The 21,354-nt window shown below is 38.5% G+C and overlaps 1 protein-coding gene across 6 annotated transcripts in view; it reads right to left on the bottom strand.

Moving 5' to 3' along the window:
* Positions 1-5,705: 5,705 nt before the first annotated feature.
* ADGRG6 (adhesion G protein-coupled receptor G6) overlaps positions 5,706-21,354 on the bottom strand; it is a 111,605-nt gene continuing 95,956 nt past the window's right edge. For 4 of the 6 annotated variants that reach the window (XM_032101995.1, XM_032101993.1, XM_032101994.1 and 1 more), the window contains 5 exons: positions 20,860-20,974; positions 19,551-19,834; positions 15,502-15,603; positions 13,273-13,425; positions 5,706-8,994 (listed from right to left, as the gene is read on the bottom strand). In XM_032101995.1, the coding sequence (XP_031957886.1) occupies positions 8,816-8,994; positions 13,273-13,425; positions 15,502-15,603; positions 19,551-19,834; positions 20,860-20,974 (833 nt within the window). In that variant the 3' untranslated portion in view covers positions 5,706-8,815. Of the gene's footprint in view, positions 8,995-11,046; positions 11,094-11,249; positions 13,003-13,272; positions 13,426-15,501; positions 15,604-19,550; positions 19,835-20,859; positions 20,975-21,354 lie in introns of those variants that run through there. The other 2 variants (XM_032101996.1, XM_032101997.1) reach the window with 2 other exon arrangements.

A 21,354-nucleotide genomic window follows, 5' to 3' on the forward strand; every position in this document is an offset into this window, starting at 1 on the left:
AGGAAGGACTCTCTGCCAAAGGGAGAATTTCTTTTTCTGTGGTATGAAAAATAACAAAATCAAGTCATTTAATTAAATATCTCAATGTGTGGAGCTGGGTTGATACATTTATTTGCAAATATCCTGGAAAACTATCTGTTATTTTCTGTGGCTTGACTTTGGGACAATTGCAGCTAGTGTTTTGCTTTTGTGATGGATTGTGTATACAGTGGTTCAGAAAAAAAATCAGAGAACAAACACGCAGCCCATTTTTCAGACCTGTCTGGGATGTGTGTATGTGCTGCATTTGCAGTATGTGTTGTTCCTTATATCCTTCCCATCCCACTGCTTGCTGACTACCTGCTGAGATGGCTGCTTAAACAGGGAGCACTGCAGCAGACTCTCTGCCTGCATGCCCAAGTGTTTGAGAAGTTAATTCTTGCCATCCCTGGCAAATGTCAACTTCCGAGTCAACTCAACAGTTTAAGTCAGACTTCTTCATGTGGACATTATCCCTGAAGCTTCTTTCTCACCATCTTTTTTCAACCCAACCAAAAGAAAACACTGAAATGTCTTTTGCAGCATCTTCAGCAATGGATGTATTTCTTTTAACTGGGAAGAAAGGCCTGTTGATTTTCCTGGCAGAGTCAAAGGACATGCCAGTTGCCGTGCTCACACAGGCAACTGCATTAATTCGTTGCAAAGGTTAAAAAGTAAAACAAATACCTAAAGCCCTGGCACAGATCTAACCTGGTTCATAAAGGCGCCAGAGAGAAGCCCTGGTTTCTAGTGTAAATAGCCCACACAAGCCTACACTGGACATTAATCTGAAGGAAAATGGAACCAGAAATTCCAGGAGGGTGTATATTTTTCCTCCCTGTTTTAAATCTCTGTCAAAATCAACCCTGCGATACATACGCCTAAAACCCTTACCCAGAGGTTTGCCAACTCACCTTTAAAAGGGACCAGGGCTCAGGGGTGATGTGGCAATTGTGCCTGCACCTGCTCCTCCAGCACATGCAGGTCACTGCTGCACCACAGCCAGTGCCAGGCTGCTCGAGAGCTGGGAGATGTTGCTGTTGTGCCCATCTCTGCTTTATCCTACAGAGGATGTTTTGGTGAGTAAAGCAACAGGGGCTGTTGATGCAGTGGGGATAGGCTGGCAACTGGAGTGGTTATTGGCAGTGTGGGAATGTGACAGCAGTGGGGTCCTTGTTCAGAGGGGTGAAGCTATTTGGTGGATGACGCAGTTGTTACAGGCAAAGGGTTTGTGGTCAAACAATTGAGGGGGGAGAATAAGACAGGAGAGAGGGTAGTGATGGATTTATTGTGGGAGCACCTTCATCCTCAAGGGTGTGCTGTGCTAGTAAAAATAGCTACATGTAATTAAAGAGGATCATCACAGGGCAGGAGGTTTTCTCTGTGTCACCTGATACTGCTGTCAGTGTTGATGGTGGCACCCACATGTGTGGGTTTCGGAAGCCCAGGTTCAGCCTGTTCTTAGACACCTCCAGTGACAGAGGGTCTTCTCAGTCCTGAAAGTCTTCCGGTGCTTCATTAGGACATGTCCTTCACCTGTGCCTTGGTCAGGAGGCAATTTATAGACTATCCTTAGATTAGTCTCCAAGTGATGTCCAGTCTGATTGCAGTGAGAGGATCTCTTTGCGTGAAGGTAGGAAACTTCATATACCACATCTGGTAGGATAAAATATGATTGGGGGATTGCCTCTTTGCTGAACCAAAGCATGCTTCAGTTTGGGTGAAAGCAAGAGACAAAGTGAAAAAGACCCATCTTTGAAAGACACTGAAAAATCAATGAAAATAAAAGAGTGGGATGTGTTAAAATCAGCTGGCTGTAACCCAGCAACAGTATCCAACAGTCACACTCAGGGACAGGCTGCTTCTGCCTGTGCTGATCTTTTTCTGGTTGATCTTTTCTGCAATGATATGTGCATTTGGCTTTTCTGTCAGTTCTGCCCAGCCAGCTCAGGAGTACCATGACAGACTCATGTCACCATACCTCCTGCTGAAACTGGTGCAAAGATCTGGAGGATCTAATCTAGCTAAAATAAATACAAGTTCCTCATCTCTGGTAAAAGCTGCCACCTAAGCATAGCAAGGGGTAGGGGCTGCTTTGGATGACCATTTTAAGCCCCAGTCTGCCTGAATATATCCTCTAACATGCAAGAAGTATTAGCCAGACTGCTTCAAATCTTGCTCCACAGTTACCACCATCTCTAGGCTACACAAAAGAAAGAGTGAAGAAGAAGAAGATACCCTTGGGTTGAAGTCCAGCAAGGCTGCTGCAGCTCCATCCCCTTGATCTGTCCTTCCACAGAGCTAGGCCTGTGCAGACACAGAACTTCTCTGAGAGCTCTTTTAGTTGCACTCTACATGGAAAACCACAGTATCTCAGCCCCTGTCATTCAGAGCCCCTGCAAAGCTTTGCAAGTGCTATTTTTCCATGCTTGCCCTCCTTTTTGGAGTATCCTCACTGTCCTACACTGTTGATTGCGGCTCTGTGACCCAGGCAGTGCTGCATAACCTGCATGATCACCCTGTACCTTGGTTAGTTTTAGAAAATGATCATATCTGAGCAAGGAGATGTTTGCAGCCAGACTGAGAGGCATACTGGCATGTCTGCTTTCCTAGGAAGTGAGCTCTGGTTGTAGGGAAGACAGAGAAATGTCGGGGAGCTCATGCTGGCTCCTGCCTTGTGTAGAGCTGTGTTTGTGTAAGGACACCAAAAGGTGAGTGCCAGTAACACAGCTGTGCTGTGACTGTGAACTTGTGCTACACCAACGCCACGAGTCTTTGGAGAAAGGATGGTGTCATGACATCTGTCAAGCGAGTCTTGTGCTCTGCTCTGTACATCAAGTCCTGACCCTTCATGGGCCTCTCTTCCCCTGCTCCTTCTTCTCACAGCCACAGCAGCCACACTCCAAAAAAAGTAAGTGAGGCTAGAGAAGACCATGTCCTTCCCTGCCTCCCTTGCTCCATCTACCCTGGACAACTCTTCTCCCCTTAGCTTGGTGCTGGTGCAATGTGGATTGAGAAGGACATGCCAGTGAGAGTCCAGGTACAAGCCAGAATTGCAAATGAGACATTTAATTTCAACACGGTGCCATTTTCCAATGGAGCAGCTTTCTGGTCAGTCCTGCCCTGTGACAGAATGGCCATGGGGCAGCTGTACCGCTGAGTCTGTAGCCCAGCAGTTCTGCACCTTTCTTGAGTTGACTGGGTAATATGTGCCGTGGGGAAGGAGGATGTGGAGCAGAGGATCCAGCTGACAGCAGATCTGTTCCTATGCCCTTGATGGAAAAAGTGGTACAGAGGTATGGATCTGTGTGCCACTGTCAACATAGAGATGCTGGTTTTTTTTCCTCCCTGGACAATTATGCATACAGTGAATTTCTGAGTCACAGGCTGGCATCCCTGCAGATCAAATCATTTGCCCAGTACTGGAATAAGCAAGTGTACAAGCCTGAAATGGTGAGCTGGTTCTGTTTGCTCAGCTGACAGAAGTGTAGCAGTTGCTAATTCCATTGCATCCCCTCAGAGCAAAAAAAGGAGAAAATGTAACAACCAGCAAGAGAGAATACAGAGAGACTCTGTATTGCTCTTTCCACTAAATATGCCCAAATGCAGGCAGACAGCTCTCTCCCCTCACTTCCCTGAGTGCTTTATCCGGTGATGTAACCGACTGCTAAATAATAGACAAACCTGGTATGAACTCTCCTACTTATTTCTGCGCGGGTGCACGTATGGAGCAATATTTCTGCATTTTTCACTGGATTTTACAACTGGAAATATGCCACTGCCCTCTGCTGGAAAAGCAGGAGCCAGACAAGCAGAAAAGAAAACCAGAGTGGAATTTTGTAAATGCATAATATGATTGCATTTACTGCACTTGGTACTGGAGACCTGTGAAATGCAGCAGGACAGGGACAGTGGGAGTCCTCTGCCCACTGGACAGAGAAGGATCCACTCCCCTACCACAGCTGCCTTTTCCCCTCACTTTGGAGGGCTCCCAGATTGGGAAAAACCTGGCAGTGGAAGAAGATATCAGACCAGAGTTACCAGCATTTGCTCTTTCTCCTACACTTCATGTACAGAATACAGTTGGGATTTTTGAGAACCCTTTTCTATCTAAAGATATGTTTTTTGAGAACTTACTAAAATAGTCAGAATAAAAAGTTTAGCCTATCTGTTGCATGCTAAAGTATCAAGCTGGCATTTATTTTTTAAGGTAGATCACTCAACACACCTCGAGAAAACTGTGTCACTCCAAGTGCCGTCAGATGGCTGTGGTTAAGCAATCCATATGGACAGCAAGCCAAGGTGCACTCCTCATGAGTACTAAAACTGTTCTCTAATGAGAACAACAGCAGCATTGGCTTTGAGTGAGCAGATGCATCTGAGGAAGGGTTATCCTTCCAGAACAGGTTTCCATGACATTTATTTAGCCATTTCTGGTGTGATGCTTATCAGACTGATTCCTCATCATGAGAGGCACTAGCTTCTTTCTGAACTACAGAAATACTATTGCTAGGTTAGTCTTCAAGCATGGAAATGCTGGAATTGTTGCCTTGAAGAACCATGGCAGATTTTCAGCTTAAAGCTGGAGAGTCAAAAATATTAGTTTACATTGACAAATACACAAATAGCCAGGGTGGTGTGTTCCACCTACTCCAATGGCCTTGTCTCCATTGTTGTCAGGGTGATGCAACCTGGGCAAGGGGCAAGGGCCAAGAAATCGTGTGAAAAGTATAAGAAGATGCAAAGCAGGCCTTGGCAGCTACCCTTTGTCTTCTTTTAGTTTCAGTTTCCCTTTCTCTTCTTTATTTTTCCCTTTGTCTTTCTCTAGCACCCCAGTAAATGATTGTCCTGAGGATGGAAGTGTCACAATGGTGCCAGGAGACCTGAAAAATAAATAGACCAAGTAAGCAAAGACCAGCTAAGTGGAGGGTGAAGGGGAAAGCCTCCTTGGTATAGCAGCAGCTGGAGTGCTGGGCATGAAATGTCTGCTCCACAGACTGGTTTGCATAATTGACTTCCCTGACATTAACTTCTAAGCCCTTTGCCTAATTTGCTGACCCATATGTGGGTTTACATCTTTATATATAGTAAATGCATAAAAACTTTTTATAATGACTCCATGAATGACACGTTGCTGCCCTGTAACTCGGTAGCTGTCCCTGAAGTTACATAGATGTGTCTGATTATAGATCAGCCTTTTAAAAGTAATAAAATGAAGTGGCATTTTATGTAACTCAATGGGTTACAGTAGGAAGCTGCTAACAGTAGAGGATTAAAATAAAATTGTTCTTGGTATTTAAAAAGTGATGAAATGAGGAGAAAAATAAATCCACCCCCAAATGCTGCAAATCACTCCTTACAAGTTTGGCATCTGCCAAGATTCTACTTGGAAAAAAATCCTGGGCTCCTTTCCTCAGAGGGTCCTCCCACACTTCTCAAGGCATAAAGCCCAAGGGTGGTGTTCACTGTCCACAGACACACACAGACTGTGCACAGGCACACCCAGCAACCTCATTAATAAATGCCACCTTTTCCATGGGGTTTTTTTTTAATGCTTTCCAAAAGATATCACTGCTAAATCCTCGTATTCTGTGCATTTTCTGTGATGAGACTTAAATACAGGGGAGCAGATCTGACACATTTCAGCATATTTCCCTGTTCTTTAGAGGTAAGCAAATAAAGGTAGGCCATTAGTGTGTGACATTTATTGTTTATACATTAGTGTACATTAATCAAGAGACTGGCTGAATCAAATATTTCAGCAGTGATCAGTCAAAGTATGATTACAAGTTGAATGAAATTACTGATAATGATGGACTACATTCAGCTGGAGAGAAACATATAGAAAGGAATAACTCCTGAGTTTTAGATTATTCATTTGTATTACTTTAAAATACCATCCCAGCATATCCTGTTGCCTTGATTTTCCTTTCATTTCTATGACACGGCTGCCACCGTTAAATAAATGGGATTGCATAACTTCCAGATCATTCACTGAATGTGGCATTGAGTAAATTACAAAAGGGAAAGGCATATTCTGCAAAATGCGTTCCCCCAATGAGATGGAGTTAGTCTTGCACATTTATTTCCAACATTTTGGCTAGGCGTGTACGTGTCTCAAGTACTTAAAAACCCACAAGATTATTTTCCAGAATTCCACTGTGTAATTTTTGCCATTAAACACTAAAAAGGAAAAATAAAAGTCAACCATTCACTATTAAAAGGCTTTAATTATTTGGAACACTAACATAAAAAATGTTTACTTGAAAAGGTTTCTTTCCATTTTAGTCCATCTTCAAACCTGTTACACTGTATTTCACTGACTAGTATTACAAATTACACTGACAAGTTTCCTCAAAGTTGCAAAAGATAAAACTATGGTAAATTGTTTCACAAGTTATTTAGAAAAAACATATAAGAAATTTTTCTTTCCCTCTTCTTCTATGAAGCAGAAACTTAGCATTAAAGTAACAAGAACAGTCATTATAGTGCTAAGTATATTCGACATATTTAACCTCATAAATAAATAAATATATACAAGGGAGGTTACAGCATGTCAACTACAAAACAGAAGCTTTACATTGTAGAATTGAGAGCATTCAAGAGCAACTAAGTGACACAGAGTTTAAGACTACTACATGGTAGTAAAAAAAAGAGAAAAAAATCTTAATTCAGCAAAAATACAGGTAGATGTACATTAAACTGATAGGTTACAGCTCAGCTTCATTCAGAATACTGTGTTTTCTTTTTATTTATGTTTTACTGATCTAATATGTTTTATTGATTCCTCATTTTTTTCAGGAATGTTTGATTTTCCTTCTCTTCAATTTTGAACATCTTAATCAGGTAGAAATCTCACAGTAAGCTGCTTTGTGAACACTATTATCTACAGTAGTTAAGCAAGTGGGATGATAAAATATAAGTTCAGTAAATGCTTGTACATAATCTCTCCGTAAATGATTTCAATTATTAAAAGTATCTGACAACAGTCATCGCTGTTATTAATTACATTTTGAGTGAATGGGGCTGACGTCCATTCATACACCACGGAAGTATTTGCAGTTACGAGCCTGAGGTTTCGTTCAGGTGCGTGTAGCGACAGCAGTGTTCCTGGGTGGAACGCTGTCAGCACATCCTCCTCCCGCCAGGTGTTTGCAGCCAGGGAAAGTGGGCCATTTGTGCGGTCACAGCATTAAATGATCTCTGCACTCAAAAGCACGTGCAAAGAGCAGAGAAAGCACAAATCCACATCCCTAATCACTGAGTGTCCACCTGCTTGGCAACTGAAAAATCTCAGCACAACTTTCTGCTCTCTGAATTTAAATAATTGAATATGCAGCTAAAAATATTTTGGTTGAAAAAAAGGATTAATTTTTAAAAATTAAAACTTCCATTAGGACACATTCTCATCTGAAAGCAGTACTTGAAAAAACCTTTGATGTTTCAGCACATGCCTTCAGAAACATGTGCAGCTACAATTTTTATAATGCTTGTCATGGGGTGAAACTTGGTTCATGAGGAGACATGCCCTTTTGGCACTCAAGGTCACATGCTAATGTGTCACACATTTATAGAGAGTAAAACAAGTAAGCATTTTATGCTCTTCTCTGTTCTCTGCACACACACACCCACACCCCTCAGTGTCATTATGGACACAGTATAGCAATGTGCAATTCCCTAATATTGCCTGAACACCATTTAAACATCCAACAACCTCAATCATGTCATTCAACAGGGAGGCAAGAGAGGGATACTGATACTGATAACGTTATGTGCCCAGAAAAATGTTATTTATTTATTATTGGTCAACAATAGGTTGACCAGGTTATCCTAATGTTGTAATGCCATTTGGAGGTGTCTATACATACAGTATATCTGAAGTACAGAGACTGACAAACTCATGGGTTTACAAAGAATTCATCTTATATTTAAATATTTAAACTTAAGTTTTAGCACCGTCCATTATTTTTAGATTGTCTGTGGTATACACTGTCATATTTACCATGTGCATTATTATAAAAAATATGTGTAGAGAGAGTTCTAGGTATATATTTATATATCTATATATTGTTGAATGTCCTTTTGTTATTTTGTTTTGTGAAAAAAGAACATTAAACATAAACTTGAGATGGGAGACACTGCATTTCGTACATACCAATTAATAAATGCCGAAACACGACTTTGTGTAAACTGTGTTTCTATGTATAGGGATACAAACTGGCCTGCCTTTACAGCACAGAATGTTTTGGTAAGTAATGATTAGGTCTATTTAGGCAAAATGGTTTATAATAACCCTTTAACTGGTGTTAGGGTTTTACTCACTTATGAATAAAGAACAGCACTAGACATTCAGGAAGCAAGAATCTAGCAAGTGTAATAGGGAAAATCCATATTTTTCAAAAGAAAAAGACCATCAGCAAACTGCTCAATAGAAGTTTTCCTGCACTTTGTGACGTGTCTGCTATTTTCTCCAGGAGTCACGACTTGCATCTGTTTGGATTATATAATTTAAAGTTAGCCTTGTGGCTCTTCAAAGATATTTACACAGGATTACAATTGGCTGTCCAGGCATCATGCTGGCTGGCACACATTTAAAAACAGCTCAATACCATGGTGGAAAATTGTCTTTTTCCACAACAGTAAAAGAGAAATCAGTCCTTAAGTGGAAGCTGTTTACAGGAGAACACTATAAACTGGGAAAAAATAACTGAACAGGTCACGTTCTATGACATCCAATATTCTCAGTTCCAGGCAGACTTTTTGTATTCCTTTGTATTCCAATATATCAGAAACCCAGTTAGAACTTTGTGCTGCGACTAAATGTGTCGGACATGATGATATTTTTATAGAAGTTGTCGGAGTGAGGATTGCAATATCCTTTGACCTTGTCAATAACCTGGTGGACAGGGATGATTGATGTCTGTTCTCCATCCTCTTGGGCAAATTTTGAAGATGGTTTGTCAAGAAAAACACTCTCTGAGAGGAGGAAAAAGCAACAAGAAGAAGTTAGGGCCTCTTAAGCAAACTCAATGTGTCACCCCCACATAGATATGCCTTCAATTGCCACTATTGCTGAATTAAATTAATGCCCTTTGGGATTGGCATTGCTTCTTCTAAATTCTTTTGAGATGTCTGGTTTTGTGGGCAGACCTTTCAGGTATCTCTTGAAATTATCCCCCCATTATTTTGCCTAAAATGTTACTGTCTCCTATGACCTTTTAATATCTTAATTTACTGCTGATGCTCTGAATCTTACAAACCAAAAACATTTTGATAGCACTGGATCTCCATAAAGAGCATCTCCACATAATAAAGTACTGTAGAATGACAGTAAACAGATTTAATTATTTCAACAGTGGATGTTTTGAGCTATGCACAGAAATAATATAATCTGTGCTGAATGTAGCAAAGGATGTCTTGCATCTTAAAGCAAATAACCAGAGCCAGAACTGGCCAAAACTTTGTACTTGCCTAGAATCACTTTGTTTTTTCCATATGGTGGAGGGTACAGGCTGAAAATTTATAGGGAGGAAAAGATGCAACAACTGTGCATCCCTTCAGAGTCCATGAGCTAGAGGTCAAGGGTGAAGCTGAAGAGATAAAGAAGCAAGGCAACTCCTGGCCAGACTGGGTAAGTCTGCTTCAGTGGCTCACATTAGTGCTGTTCAGAGAATGGTCAGTAGGTAGAGCTAACGCAGCGAGAAATGAGGAGAGAGCTTGTCTCTCATTTTCTCAAGTATGTTGTCCTAATTCCACTGTAGTGAAGCTGGAATTAATTCTCTGACCCTGGGCAAGATCTGGACCATTTCAAGCCACCAGTAAGGTGGAGTACCCTGGGAAGCAATGTTTTCTACAAGTGACAGTTTTGATGGCTGTTTACAAGACCTCGGGAAAGTCATTTCCAAAAACTCCTTGTTAAAGGATCATTTAAGAACTAAGCATACTACTTGAACTATGATTTCATAAAAAACTTTTCTTAGAAATAAACCAACTAAAAATAAACAGAAAAGTAACCCATCCCTGGAAAAGTCATGATATCAAGCCATAAAAGAGCATAAAGTGTTGCAAAGGAGAAATGGATTGCAGACAGAGAAATCAAAACAGTTTCACTCATTAAAACAGAAACAGGCATGTTGAGGCTTATCAGGATGATCTTTTCAAAGCACGCAAGAATGTTCATGAATTGCAGCGAATAACTCCACGTCCAATGGCAAATATCTGAGTCCTGAGAGCCTTTCAAATTTATGCATTTACTAACCAATGGCTTCACATCTAAGTACAGGGTTAAAATCATGTATCCCTGAAATAAGTGGGAGTTGTATGACCAAATTCTCTGCAGAGATAGTCTTAACTTCTAATTCACAGAAGTGTTACAGAGGGTATTTAAGTACTTTCTATGAGGAATTTGGTTTGGGTTTGTAGACAGCTGGGGCACAAGATGCTGTAGTGACCTCTTTTGTTCACTCATGAGGGTCCATCCAATATTTGTGTTGGTGTATTCTGTATTCAAGCAGCAGTTCACAGGATGGCTTTCAGGCATATATATTTCATCCTTCAGAGTAATTTTGGGTGCTAATAGATACAAAAATCTCAATGTCTAGGAGACTAATCCAGTAATGGCCATAGACCAAATATAAATACATTAAATTTTCTGTAATAACTTTGATAAATACTAAACAATCTTCTGGAACTCAATCAGATTGTTTTTGCTTTTTAATGTATGCTTTGTGTACGGGTGTTTCAGGATAATCTCCTTTCCCCAGACTACTGCACACAGGCATTAATGTCAGGACACGGTCTCTTTTCTAAAGTGGTATCTTCTAAATGCTTTGTGCCCCATGCAGAGTGCAGACACCCAGAGTCTGAAGCATGCTTGTCCTTTGATTCAGCATCAGTGGCGCAAGATGGAATAGAAATAAGCAGCGTTTCTGATTAGCAAAATCCTCTGCATCAATGAGGACATCATGCAAGAAGCATCCCTCCACCCTGTTCCAACCATGCATTCAACAAAAGCAATTCTCACTTTACCTGTAATGCTCCACCACTGATGAGGAAAGGGCCTTAGAAGACATTATCTACACCACAAACACATGAATGCCTGTGTCAATTCCAGGGAGCACATTATAACCATATTAACAAGACTTGCCAAGACATGTAGCTATGACATTATTTGCCTGCAATTTAGCTAAGTTGGCAAACTGAGAAGTTCAGCTATATTAAAAATCAGAATCTGAATGTTATTTTTTATTATTTTATTTTTTTTACACAGGAGAAGATATGTCAGTATTTAAAAACCTAGTGTTATCAAAAATTCCTGTGGAGTATCACAATAAGATGTGTATTTTTAGAGAACAAAGTAAAATGTAATAAAATTCAAAAAAATAAAAAGAAAATTGTTGTAGTCCCTTAATGCCCAATAAACCATCACATTACAAACTTTGTTTACATTAAGAACTGCAATCCTTTCTAGGAATAATTTCTGCATGGGATTCAGCTCATAATTTTTGAAGAACATCTATGAGTCAGTTTATTTTACCTTTACTACTTTTTATCTGAAACAGTTTGTTTTACTTCAAGAACACCTTGCATAAACTCCACCACAAAGTCTTCTTCTTAAGTGTTATCCTGATAAAAAGCCCTGAGTCCAACAAAGCATTTAAGCATATTTTTATCATTAATCCCAAGACCAAGGATCTAAAGACTGATCTGTCATGAGTACAAAAGGTAATTCTCCGTATGCTGCAGAAAGGGCACAATGCTGTCCTCCTCTACTATTAATTCAACAACAGCACTGTGATTGGTGGATATTAAAGATGCTGTTTCTGGAAGACTGCTGGCAGAAGTGTTCCGACAGGGAGGAGATGAATGAATGGCTTGATCAGGGCAGCTGGGTGCACTGTACACCAAACCCAACCTGGCAGCAGGGACAGACAGCCTGGGGAGACAGGCAGCAGCCGTGTGCTCCCAGTGCAGTTGTGAATAGCAGTCCTGAGAGCAAGCCCAGGTGCTATCAGTTATCAGGAATTTCTAAGATATCTCTCATTTTTACTGTGTTCAAAGCAGACATACTTCATGTATGTTGTCAATAACCAATAAGGTTTTAAACTCTTAAAATACCTAATGCACAATCCCTCATGGTAGTGGATGCACTGAATATTGGTCAACAAGAAAACAAGTGTAATTCTTAAAAAAAAAAGGGATGTGTGTACCTAACTGAAGCAGGTAATGATCATCAATAAAAAAAAAAATAAAAGGTATTTCCTGGAAACTGTGTCATGCATCAAGAAAGGAGAGTGTACCATCATGAATGAGACATTGGGGGCTTAAAAATAATTTATACTTAAGAAACAACATAACTTTCCTTCTAGTGAAATAATCTAATTCATATGCAAACATTTTTTCTAATAAATATTTTAAAGCAAGTAAACACACCTTTGAGTTAAATATGTGTGCAGATTTTATTTCCACTATATTTGTAAAAGAGTATTGTGTAATAATGCTATGTGACTTTACACAGGACAAAAACATGCACTCACAAAAACAGAGTAACAAAAAAAATCTGAACTATATAAGTGAATTTCTGAAATATTATCTCAGACATAACCAAACTTGCAAATCATTCCAGCTGCTCTCTTTCTTTTCTCCCTTAAAGTGTTCTTAAAATGAGCACATTTTCATGGCATGAGTGGAATACAGATGATGCCTTTTATTACATATACCATTGACATCTAAATAAATACGCAGTAGATAAGGCTATTTGTAGAAGGGCAAGACAATGCATACTCTGGGAACACAATGTCCATTTCCGAGTAGGCTCCATTTGTTGTTTTACCGATAAATGTTTTACAGTTAGATGAAAGGAGTTTAACCAAGACAATCAGCTGTGGACTTGGACTCTGAAGACTTGATTCCTATTTCCAGCTGTACTGCCAGCTTTCATGTTACCTTGGGTGAAGAACGTCATCTCTCTGTGCTTTGGCTACCCTGTGTTTACAATAGGATAATAAGCAAAATTTGCTTTCATCAAGCCTATTTCATTTAGTATGGGAACATGCGGAGATCAGATCTATATATTGGATGTATTGCATGTTAGGCAAGGATTCTTATTAAACAGTAACATATGTTTTAAAAGCATTGACACTATATGAATTGATGACATTTTCTCACATTAACCTTTGGGTAGGAACACTTACTGTACCTTTAGCACAAACCTATGTATTCACAGATGCATTGGGTCGCAGCGCAAGAACTCACCTGTATGGCTGTTTCGTTTGCAATATGTATTCGTCATAGATTTTGATTTGGATGTTAGGTAGGTTGAATTGGAGCCAATGGAACTAGATGATAAGGATTTCCCAAGATTATCTGAACTCTTCTTTATAATATTGGTTGCTGTTTTGCTCCAATCTAAAGATGATTGAGAAGTTTTACGTAAATAAGTGCCATAGATAATAAATGCTTAATTTATTCAATTATGAGTATTTAAAATATCTGATGCATTTCTTAGCATTGCTTATAACAAATACCCTATCCTTTTCCTGTTAGGTATCCTCTTTAGTTTTAAAGAACTATAAAATTATTCAAACTTGATTTACTCTACCACAGCAGTTGAAAATGGTGGCTCTAACACTCTAACAGTAGTTTGGCTGGACAGCAGAACTGCAAGTATGATCTGGCTATCCAGAATGCAGGAGTGCAGAGAAGCTTTGTAGCAATACAGGGATACCAAACTTTCCCGACCTGAAGAGCAAAATCCAAAGGTGATAGGAAAGGGATAGATAGGATCATTTACAGTGGTCTTATCATCTGAGGGTTTGATCTCCTGCCGAGGAAGATACTACATACTAACAACTAACTTGTTGTTCAGCATATTAGTGCACTATTTATATAATAAAGTTTATTCAGTAGTTCACATTTAAAGAATTTTTCCAAACCATTAGTACAATAGGCTCTTAGGCTGGAACAACTTCCAAAATTAAATTAAATAGCTAATACCAATAACCTGACCAAAGAACCCTAACACTGAAAAACTCATCACAGGTGTCCCAATACCAGCAGAATAAAATTAACTACTTTTGTATCATATAATTGCAGGTAAGTGCAGGAAGTTTCACAATTTATTCATCTTGCTGTTATTCACGGTACTTCAATGAAATTCACAAAATGTGAGAGAAGTCCAAGCCAAAGATACATGAGCCACTTTAGTCTTGATTTAAATCAAGACAAATACTTTATCCTAAATTATTGCTACAGGAGTTAGGTATGCAAGTTCACATTTGACTTCTATATCACTGTTCTGCCTGAAAACAGTGTCAGGTTCATGGAGATTAAAACCAGCCTGTGGCACTGGTTAATGCCAGGCATAATGACATCACATTAACTATACCACTGTAATATTCAAATCCTTCATGCTTTTATTTCTACCATATTCATACCCACAAGCTGCCCAACAGCAGCATAAAAAAAGGAAGGAAATAATTTGATCCATCTTTGTTTTTCAGTTCAGGAGTTACAGGATAAACCACAAGGAAACTGAACATATGAAACAATTGGATGTCTGATCAGAACAAATATGATTTTCGTAATTTGTACTAACTCCTTGAAATAAAGAATCAAGCTTTCTTACTACAAAATGAAAGCTTACCATAGCAAGCAATGAGCTTATGCCACCTTACACCAACTGTAGATTTGAACACTCATCATTGAACAAGAACCATACGAGAAAGAATTATATGGTCCAAATCACCACATTAGACAGCAAAGGAAGGGCCAGTTGCCTGAACACAGCAGTCTCATGCCATCCAAGATGGCATGATCCAAGTGCAGGAGACTATAAATGCTGTGGCTCAAGTGTTGCACTTTTCATGTGTCCAAACCAAAATCTCTCCTTTCTGACTGTTGCAGATGAAGATGAACTTCAGTTCTAGAACCCAATCAGGCTTCTGTTAAAGGAATTTTCCATGTTTCTGAGTCTTTAATAGTCTCTGAATTAAATGGTAAAGGACAGGACAGTTTAAAAAGGCAAAGATAAAAGCAAAAGAAGTCAGAATATTTCTATGCAACTTTTAAGAATTGCTCTTACATCAGCTTAACAGTCCACACAATTCAAAGTCAACATACTCTAATATACAAGAAAATGAGTAAGACTGGATTTTGAATGACAAAATTTGAATCTCTGGATCCTTATTTAATTTTTTTTTTTTTTTTTAGGGTCTGAAGGGCCTTCCAAAACCATGCCCATGGCATGACAAAATTTACCAGCTGCCTTTAATGGAACACTGAAAGATTTGAGAATTTTTATGAAGTGATATCTGAAAAGTCTCTTGGAAATTATTAGTACTGAAGTGACAGCCTATGATTAATCTATTTTTCCACATTTCTGGCTTACCTTCTATTATATTAAAAATAACATAGGAAGCTGTTTACCTGGACTTTTATAGACAACTGCAGCACCTAAGGAGGGGAGCTGTGAACTGCCTTTACCTGAATTGTCTGCCAGTCGGAATCTGCCACAACAGAGATGTCTCCTCCATTGTTTCTGCACATTTTCTTTCATAGCACAATGGAATACAAATATAAACAAACCTGTGATGAAAGCAAATAAACACCAAATCAAGCAGGTATTTATAAACAGATAAACAGATTAACTGAAGTTTGTTATCTGAAGACTGTGAAGTGCAAATAAAGAAAAAAGTCAACTTAAGATTTGGTTATTTTCATCCATGCATCATTTAAGAGGTATGGAAATTAACTAAAGTTTTCCCATCCTCTAGTTGCTATGTAAGTGTATAGGATATCAGAATACAGAGGCTAGGATGCCTTTTACTGACATTGTTGATTTAGATTCAGCTCAGTGTTCATGCGTTTGGTTTTTTTGTTTGTTTTTTGGGTTTTTTTTGTTGTTTTTTTGGGGGGGGGTGGTTTTTCTGTTGTTATTGTTGGCTTAGAGGAAAATGATTAAAAGGTCTTTCTTTTCTTTGAACAAACTATTATTTTGCACCCAACAGGACTGCAAGAGAGAGATTGCAAAGTAAATACCAACACTATTATATTAGCAAGGAGATATCTCCTGGATGTGGTTCCATATGTGCAGAACTGTGGGCTGTATTCTTTTAAAACCAGACATCTTGTAAATGGCACTTAAGGGTGTTCTGAAAAAGTACACCTGGATTTATGTGCATCACATGCATGTACTTGAAACGATTATGAAAATGGTAAGAATATGTTCACAAGTACCAAGTAGAAGTCCAGCTACTTAATCCCAAAGAAAACTAACTGATTTGCACATGCAATTGTAAATGTGTTTAAGAATGTTTTTGTAGAGTTGCTTTTCTCATGCAGTTTTAAAGTTTTTATTTTCACGACAGGAGGTAAGCATCCTACCATGTGATAAGGTAGGTCTTAACAGGGCGTATGGTACAATTTCATCACCTAGAGTTGTACTTCAGAGCTAAATATAGTAGTTGGAAATCTCATACGTTCCTGACTTTTCTCAGACAGGCACTGGTTGTGGAATCTTTTGTTTTTATGTGGCTTAGACTATTTCTTGCTTTACTCGTATTCTCATGAGAGAGTCAACCCGAGGCCGAACACCTGATGGCCAAACGCTACTGCCAGATCCCTCATGATTTACCTTAAATGTGAATAAATACTACATAGTGTGGGCAAATGTGGTCAAATGGCTTCCTCTAAAACCATTCCTTTATGATCATCATGAACAGTTCTGTATACTAATGTCTAGCATGTTTCAGCTGGCAGAACACAATGGCAGGGTATGGCTTGGATAAAGATCTTCTGGAGAATCAAATTATCGTCTCTCCTCCAGATTGCTGAGGTCTAATTTTGCACTAGTGCATGTCATTGAACTGGGCTTGTATTTGCTTATAGCCACCAAGCCAGGCTGAAAACTTTGAAATCAGTTAACTTTAGGTAGGGGTTGGGTCATGAAACACAATTTTTACAAAATTTTTCAAGAGCTGATGGGGAAAAAAAGGAAAAGCACATTTTAAAAAAGGCATCGCCTTAATGCATCTCAAATGTAGTTTCTCTTGGATTATGGATACTGTATTTGCATTTAGTAAAATATTTTTCTATGTGGTTTGTTTAAATCACAGAGCAAGTCCAATGTGACCACTGGCAGCTCTTACAGGGTTAGAGGTATAAAGTTGGTTGTGGCCCAAAGTTCCTCTCAGGGCTTCTACAAAGCTTACAAACTTAGTAAACTGATGCTTAATTAAATTGCAGTGAATGTTCTGAACGGTTAAAAAGAAAATGCATATTCCATAGTAATGCAAAACAAATGTACTGAATTAAGTACTTTGCCTTTGCCCTGTCTGGGCTTGGCCTCCAGAACTTTTTTCTCTGTATTTCATTATTCATTAAGTTTACAACGTGCTTTTAGTAGTACAGCTTTTGTTTTGTTTCCCAGACACAAATCAGACCCTAGGCTTGGCTCTTGCTTGGCTCTGATATGAAAGTATTTGGCTTGCCCAGGCATATATATAAAGTGAGCAGCCAAAAAAGAAATGTTCCCAGATTTTTTACTCTGAGCGTCAAGGAGAGAAAAATAATTTCCTATGTAGAGGAAATAGCAAAGTACAGTAACACTAGCAGTTGCTGCAATTTGCTTTTTCACTGCCAGTGCCCAGAAAATTGCTGATGGAGGCTGCTGGTATATCTTCAAATGTTCGTGCAGCTTTCAAAAACTTGAGAGAGGATAGACGCGTTTACCAACATCTCCATAATTGAGCTGCTAATACTGATGCAAGACTTGCCATATTGAAACATTTTTTGCTGCTAGGAAATGCTTCCTGATAAAGATTTGCCCCATTCCATCCCCTTACTGCTACATGAACACTGCACCAGTTATATGGGATTTTAAACATCCTCTTCCTTTATTCTTTAGCTTTGGCTAGCTCTTTCTGACACAGCAATACGTACTTTCAGATAGAAGATTGTTATTTCCTATTGCTTGATATGACATGCCTGAGCATAGACTGCATCATCATTGCTACCACAATCCATGGAAAGCTCATCACTCTTTTTTTTACATTTACTTCTCATCTTTTGCAGTTTCATCTTCTGACTTAACTGCCTTCCAAATATTCATTTTCCATTAAATAGTGCTATTACCCCACAGAGACTTAAGCAATGGTGGTCAGCCTTGTATGCACTCTGCACATACAAGCTTAATTAACTGCACTGGAAATTCTGGTTACAGAGAACTTGATCAATTTGACCCTTGGCAAGCTTTTCAGAGTTTAAATCTTTTTTCATGTTCTTCCCATACTTCTGATCTCTCTAGGCCCTTCTAAATTTCTAACACAGACACAATGCACTAAATACTTCATTATGCTGCTAGGGGAGTATCAGAACCTGTCATTTGGAAAAAACAGTTTCTAGTAAGAACACCACATCCAAATATTTTTTGTCATTTTTCTTAGCATTTTAGGTTGAAACTGACCCAAACAAAAACCCACACCATTATTCTCTTCCCATGAAAGCTCAAGAAATCTTTCAGCACAGTAAATACATCTCAACTGTATCAGACAAAATCTGCACAGGGTGACATTAAGTACTTTTTTCCATAAAGAGAAAACATTTTGCTGACCCAAAGAAAATTTAATTTTTATCTCAATATTTGTGTTGCATAACACATGTTCCTTCAATGATATTCTTGAATTTGTTTTTTGTTGGTTTTTTTTTTTCAGGCAGATTTATTTCTTATATCAATATGTGTGTGGTATAATGCACGCACTTCCAATGACCTTCTTGGAAGGGTTTTCTCTTCATTAAATTTTTAGTTGTTCTTTATAGGTGGATAGGGCAAGCACTGATAGAGAATTTTATGGCAGTTGAAACATATGCAAATTTTAGCTCTGAGCTGAATGTTTTTAAATGTCAGCTATATAATTCTGTAATTTTTAACCATTTGATTACAATTTACAGCATTTTTCAGAAAGGCAAACTATGCTGGAAAAGTAAAATAATGAAAACTTGAATAAAGGAAAGAAAAATAAACTGACTATAACAGTCACTGGATTTTTCTAAAGCAAAGAATATCCCATATGTCTCTGCTATATGTCCACACTGAGACAGGACTGAAGTTTATTTTATGAGTTTCTCATGTCTTAATAAAATAGTTATGAGTTTTAGAGATTCTTCTACAGGAATAAATTAAGGAAAAAGGCTTCCTATATTTGTTATAATCAGTGAAAGGAAATGCTGAAGGTCATACAGCATGTGTCTCAACAGAGAACACTGCAGACTGTTAGCTAGGAAGAGCTCTATTTATAATATAGTTCATTTTATGGAAAAAGACCTGGAAACCATAATGAATTTATGTAAGATATTCGACCCAGGTGTAGTTGTTATCATTATTCCACATAAGGGGAAACTATTGATGGTTTAGCATCAAAGGAAAACCTAGAGAGCTCAGATATGTGTTCCCTAGTCCAATCACTGGACATAGTAAGCCCCAGAACAGTAACAGATCAAATATTATTCATTCATAGAACAAAAATTCAGCTTACCTTGCAATGAATTGAAAATTGAGAAGAGGTACAAGAAAGGAAGAGTTAAGGGGCCCCAGGCAAAAAAGGCAAAGCCCCATGTCATGCCCAGGAGGAAGGTCAGGCTGACCACACTACGGAGGTTCCTCAGGATCTCTTCCTTCAGGCTCCGATTGGTTCTTTTCCCATTCCTCCCGCAGATTTGCACCATCACCACAATAAACATGGCGACATTCATTAGAAACATGATTCCAAAGTAGCCGGCACAAGTCACATAAAAGACAACTTCATTCTTGATCCAGCAGCTATAAAAAAATTAAAAAAAAAAAAAAAAAAAAAAGGATAATTTTTGGTTAATGGAAGCTATCCTCCAATTATTCATATGACTAAAGGAAAGTGAGCCGATTTCTGATACCAATAATGCAGAGCTACAATGTAAAATGAAACCTTTGTCCATTTTCTGTTTGGAAACAGGATGAAGCCCAGAGGCACCTTAAGTGACCATGGCTTATAGTGTTATCATATGAGAAATCTGAGGGCTGTACCCCATTTTAGTCAAAGCTAATTAAAAAGGTGGGAAGCAGTGGGAACTGCAGTCCTATAATGAAAAAAGTACAAAGAAATTCACTGCTGTCATCTGTGTGAAGCATTGAATGCTTTAAAAACAGAATGGGCAAACTTGGATCTTCAGTGTCAAAAATCTGAAGTTTCTGCCACTAGAGCTAAAGGAGAACTTGAACACGACTGGAGAAGTAGCAGGACTTTTGAGGCAGCCATTTGACAGTCAGCCATGTGAGAGACCTAAGTAATTTCTCTTGCAGCAAATGGCCTGAATGCTCAGCATGATACTATAATAAAATAAAAAATGGAAATTTTATTTATCATGATGAAGCTTCACTAGGCAAGGAAAAGAGCACTCACATAAAAATTTTGGCATTTGGAGTTACTATCTGGACATCAAGAGAAGAACATAGAGGACTATTGAACTACATCGGCAAAAGGTTGGTTTATTTACAAAGGAAACTATTTTTATACGATTTCTTTCTTTGCTCTTACCTAGAAAATACAGCTTTCATTTAAGACAAACCAAAACAGGTATTTTTATTTTATTTTCATGACAAAACCTATAAATTATTCTTTGCCAGAGACATGTTTGTACGTGGCATTGGGTCATGCAGATTTCCCTCCAATTTCTCTAACAGCCTTCTTCACATTATAGATTCTAATCATTCAGAAGACAGTTTTGCCCTTTTTGCTTGCTTAATGCACCATTGACTTTTGCAAAGCAACTATAAATGCTGAATTTTAAGAGAGCAAAAGAAATACTCACAAGTCATCCCCTCCTTGCCCGTTAGCATCTCTACCATATAACTCTTTGCCATAAATGTGACTTGCATTTGTATTAGCACTTGCTAAAACAATTGCTATCACCAGAGCTGGCAAACCTGTAACACAAGAAATCTGGTGAGCTTTCAAATCTCCTAAACTTTCAAATTCACCATGCTAAGCTGAATTACTGATGTCTCCATCCCTATAGTTTTAGTACAGAGTATCCTGAGAAAACTGCACTGAGAAGGTAGAAGGAAACAATTTTTCAAACAGTACAAATATATAGAACTATTAAAGTAATTAAGAGGCATTAATGAATAAGCCCTGTAATGTTCTGTAATGTATAAAAAGTTTAGTATGTGATAAGGAAACTAAAGTAAAACAATAAACTAAAGTAAAATAATATCCCTTAATTACCCAAAGTTAAATTTGCAACTGCACACAGGCTCTCATTATATAGTGAGATTAACAAATTATTGCATAAAATGAGGTCTAG

Source organism: Corvus moneduloides, chromosome 3, assembly GCF_009650955.1.
Source record: "Corvus moneduloides isolate bCorMon1 chromosome 3, bCorMon1.pri, whole genome shotgun sequence".
In the NCBI taxonomy this organism is placed as follows: Eukaryota; Metazoa; Chordata; class Aves; order Passeriformes; family Corvidae; genus Corvus; species Corvus moneduloides.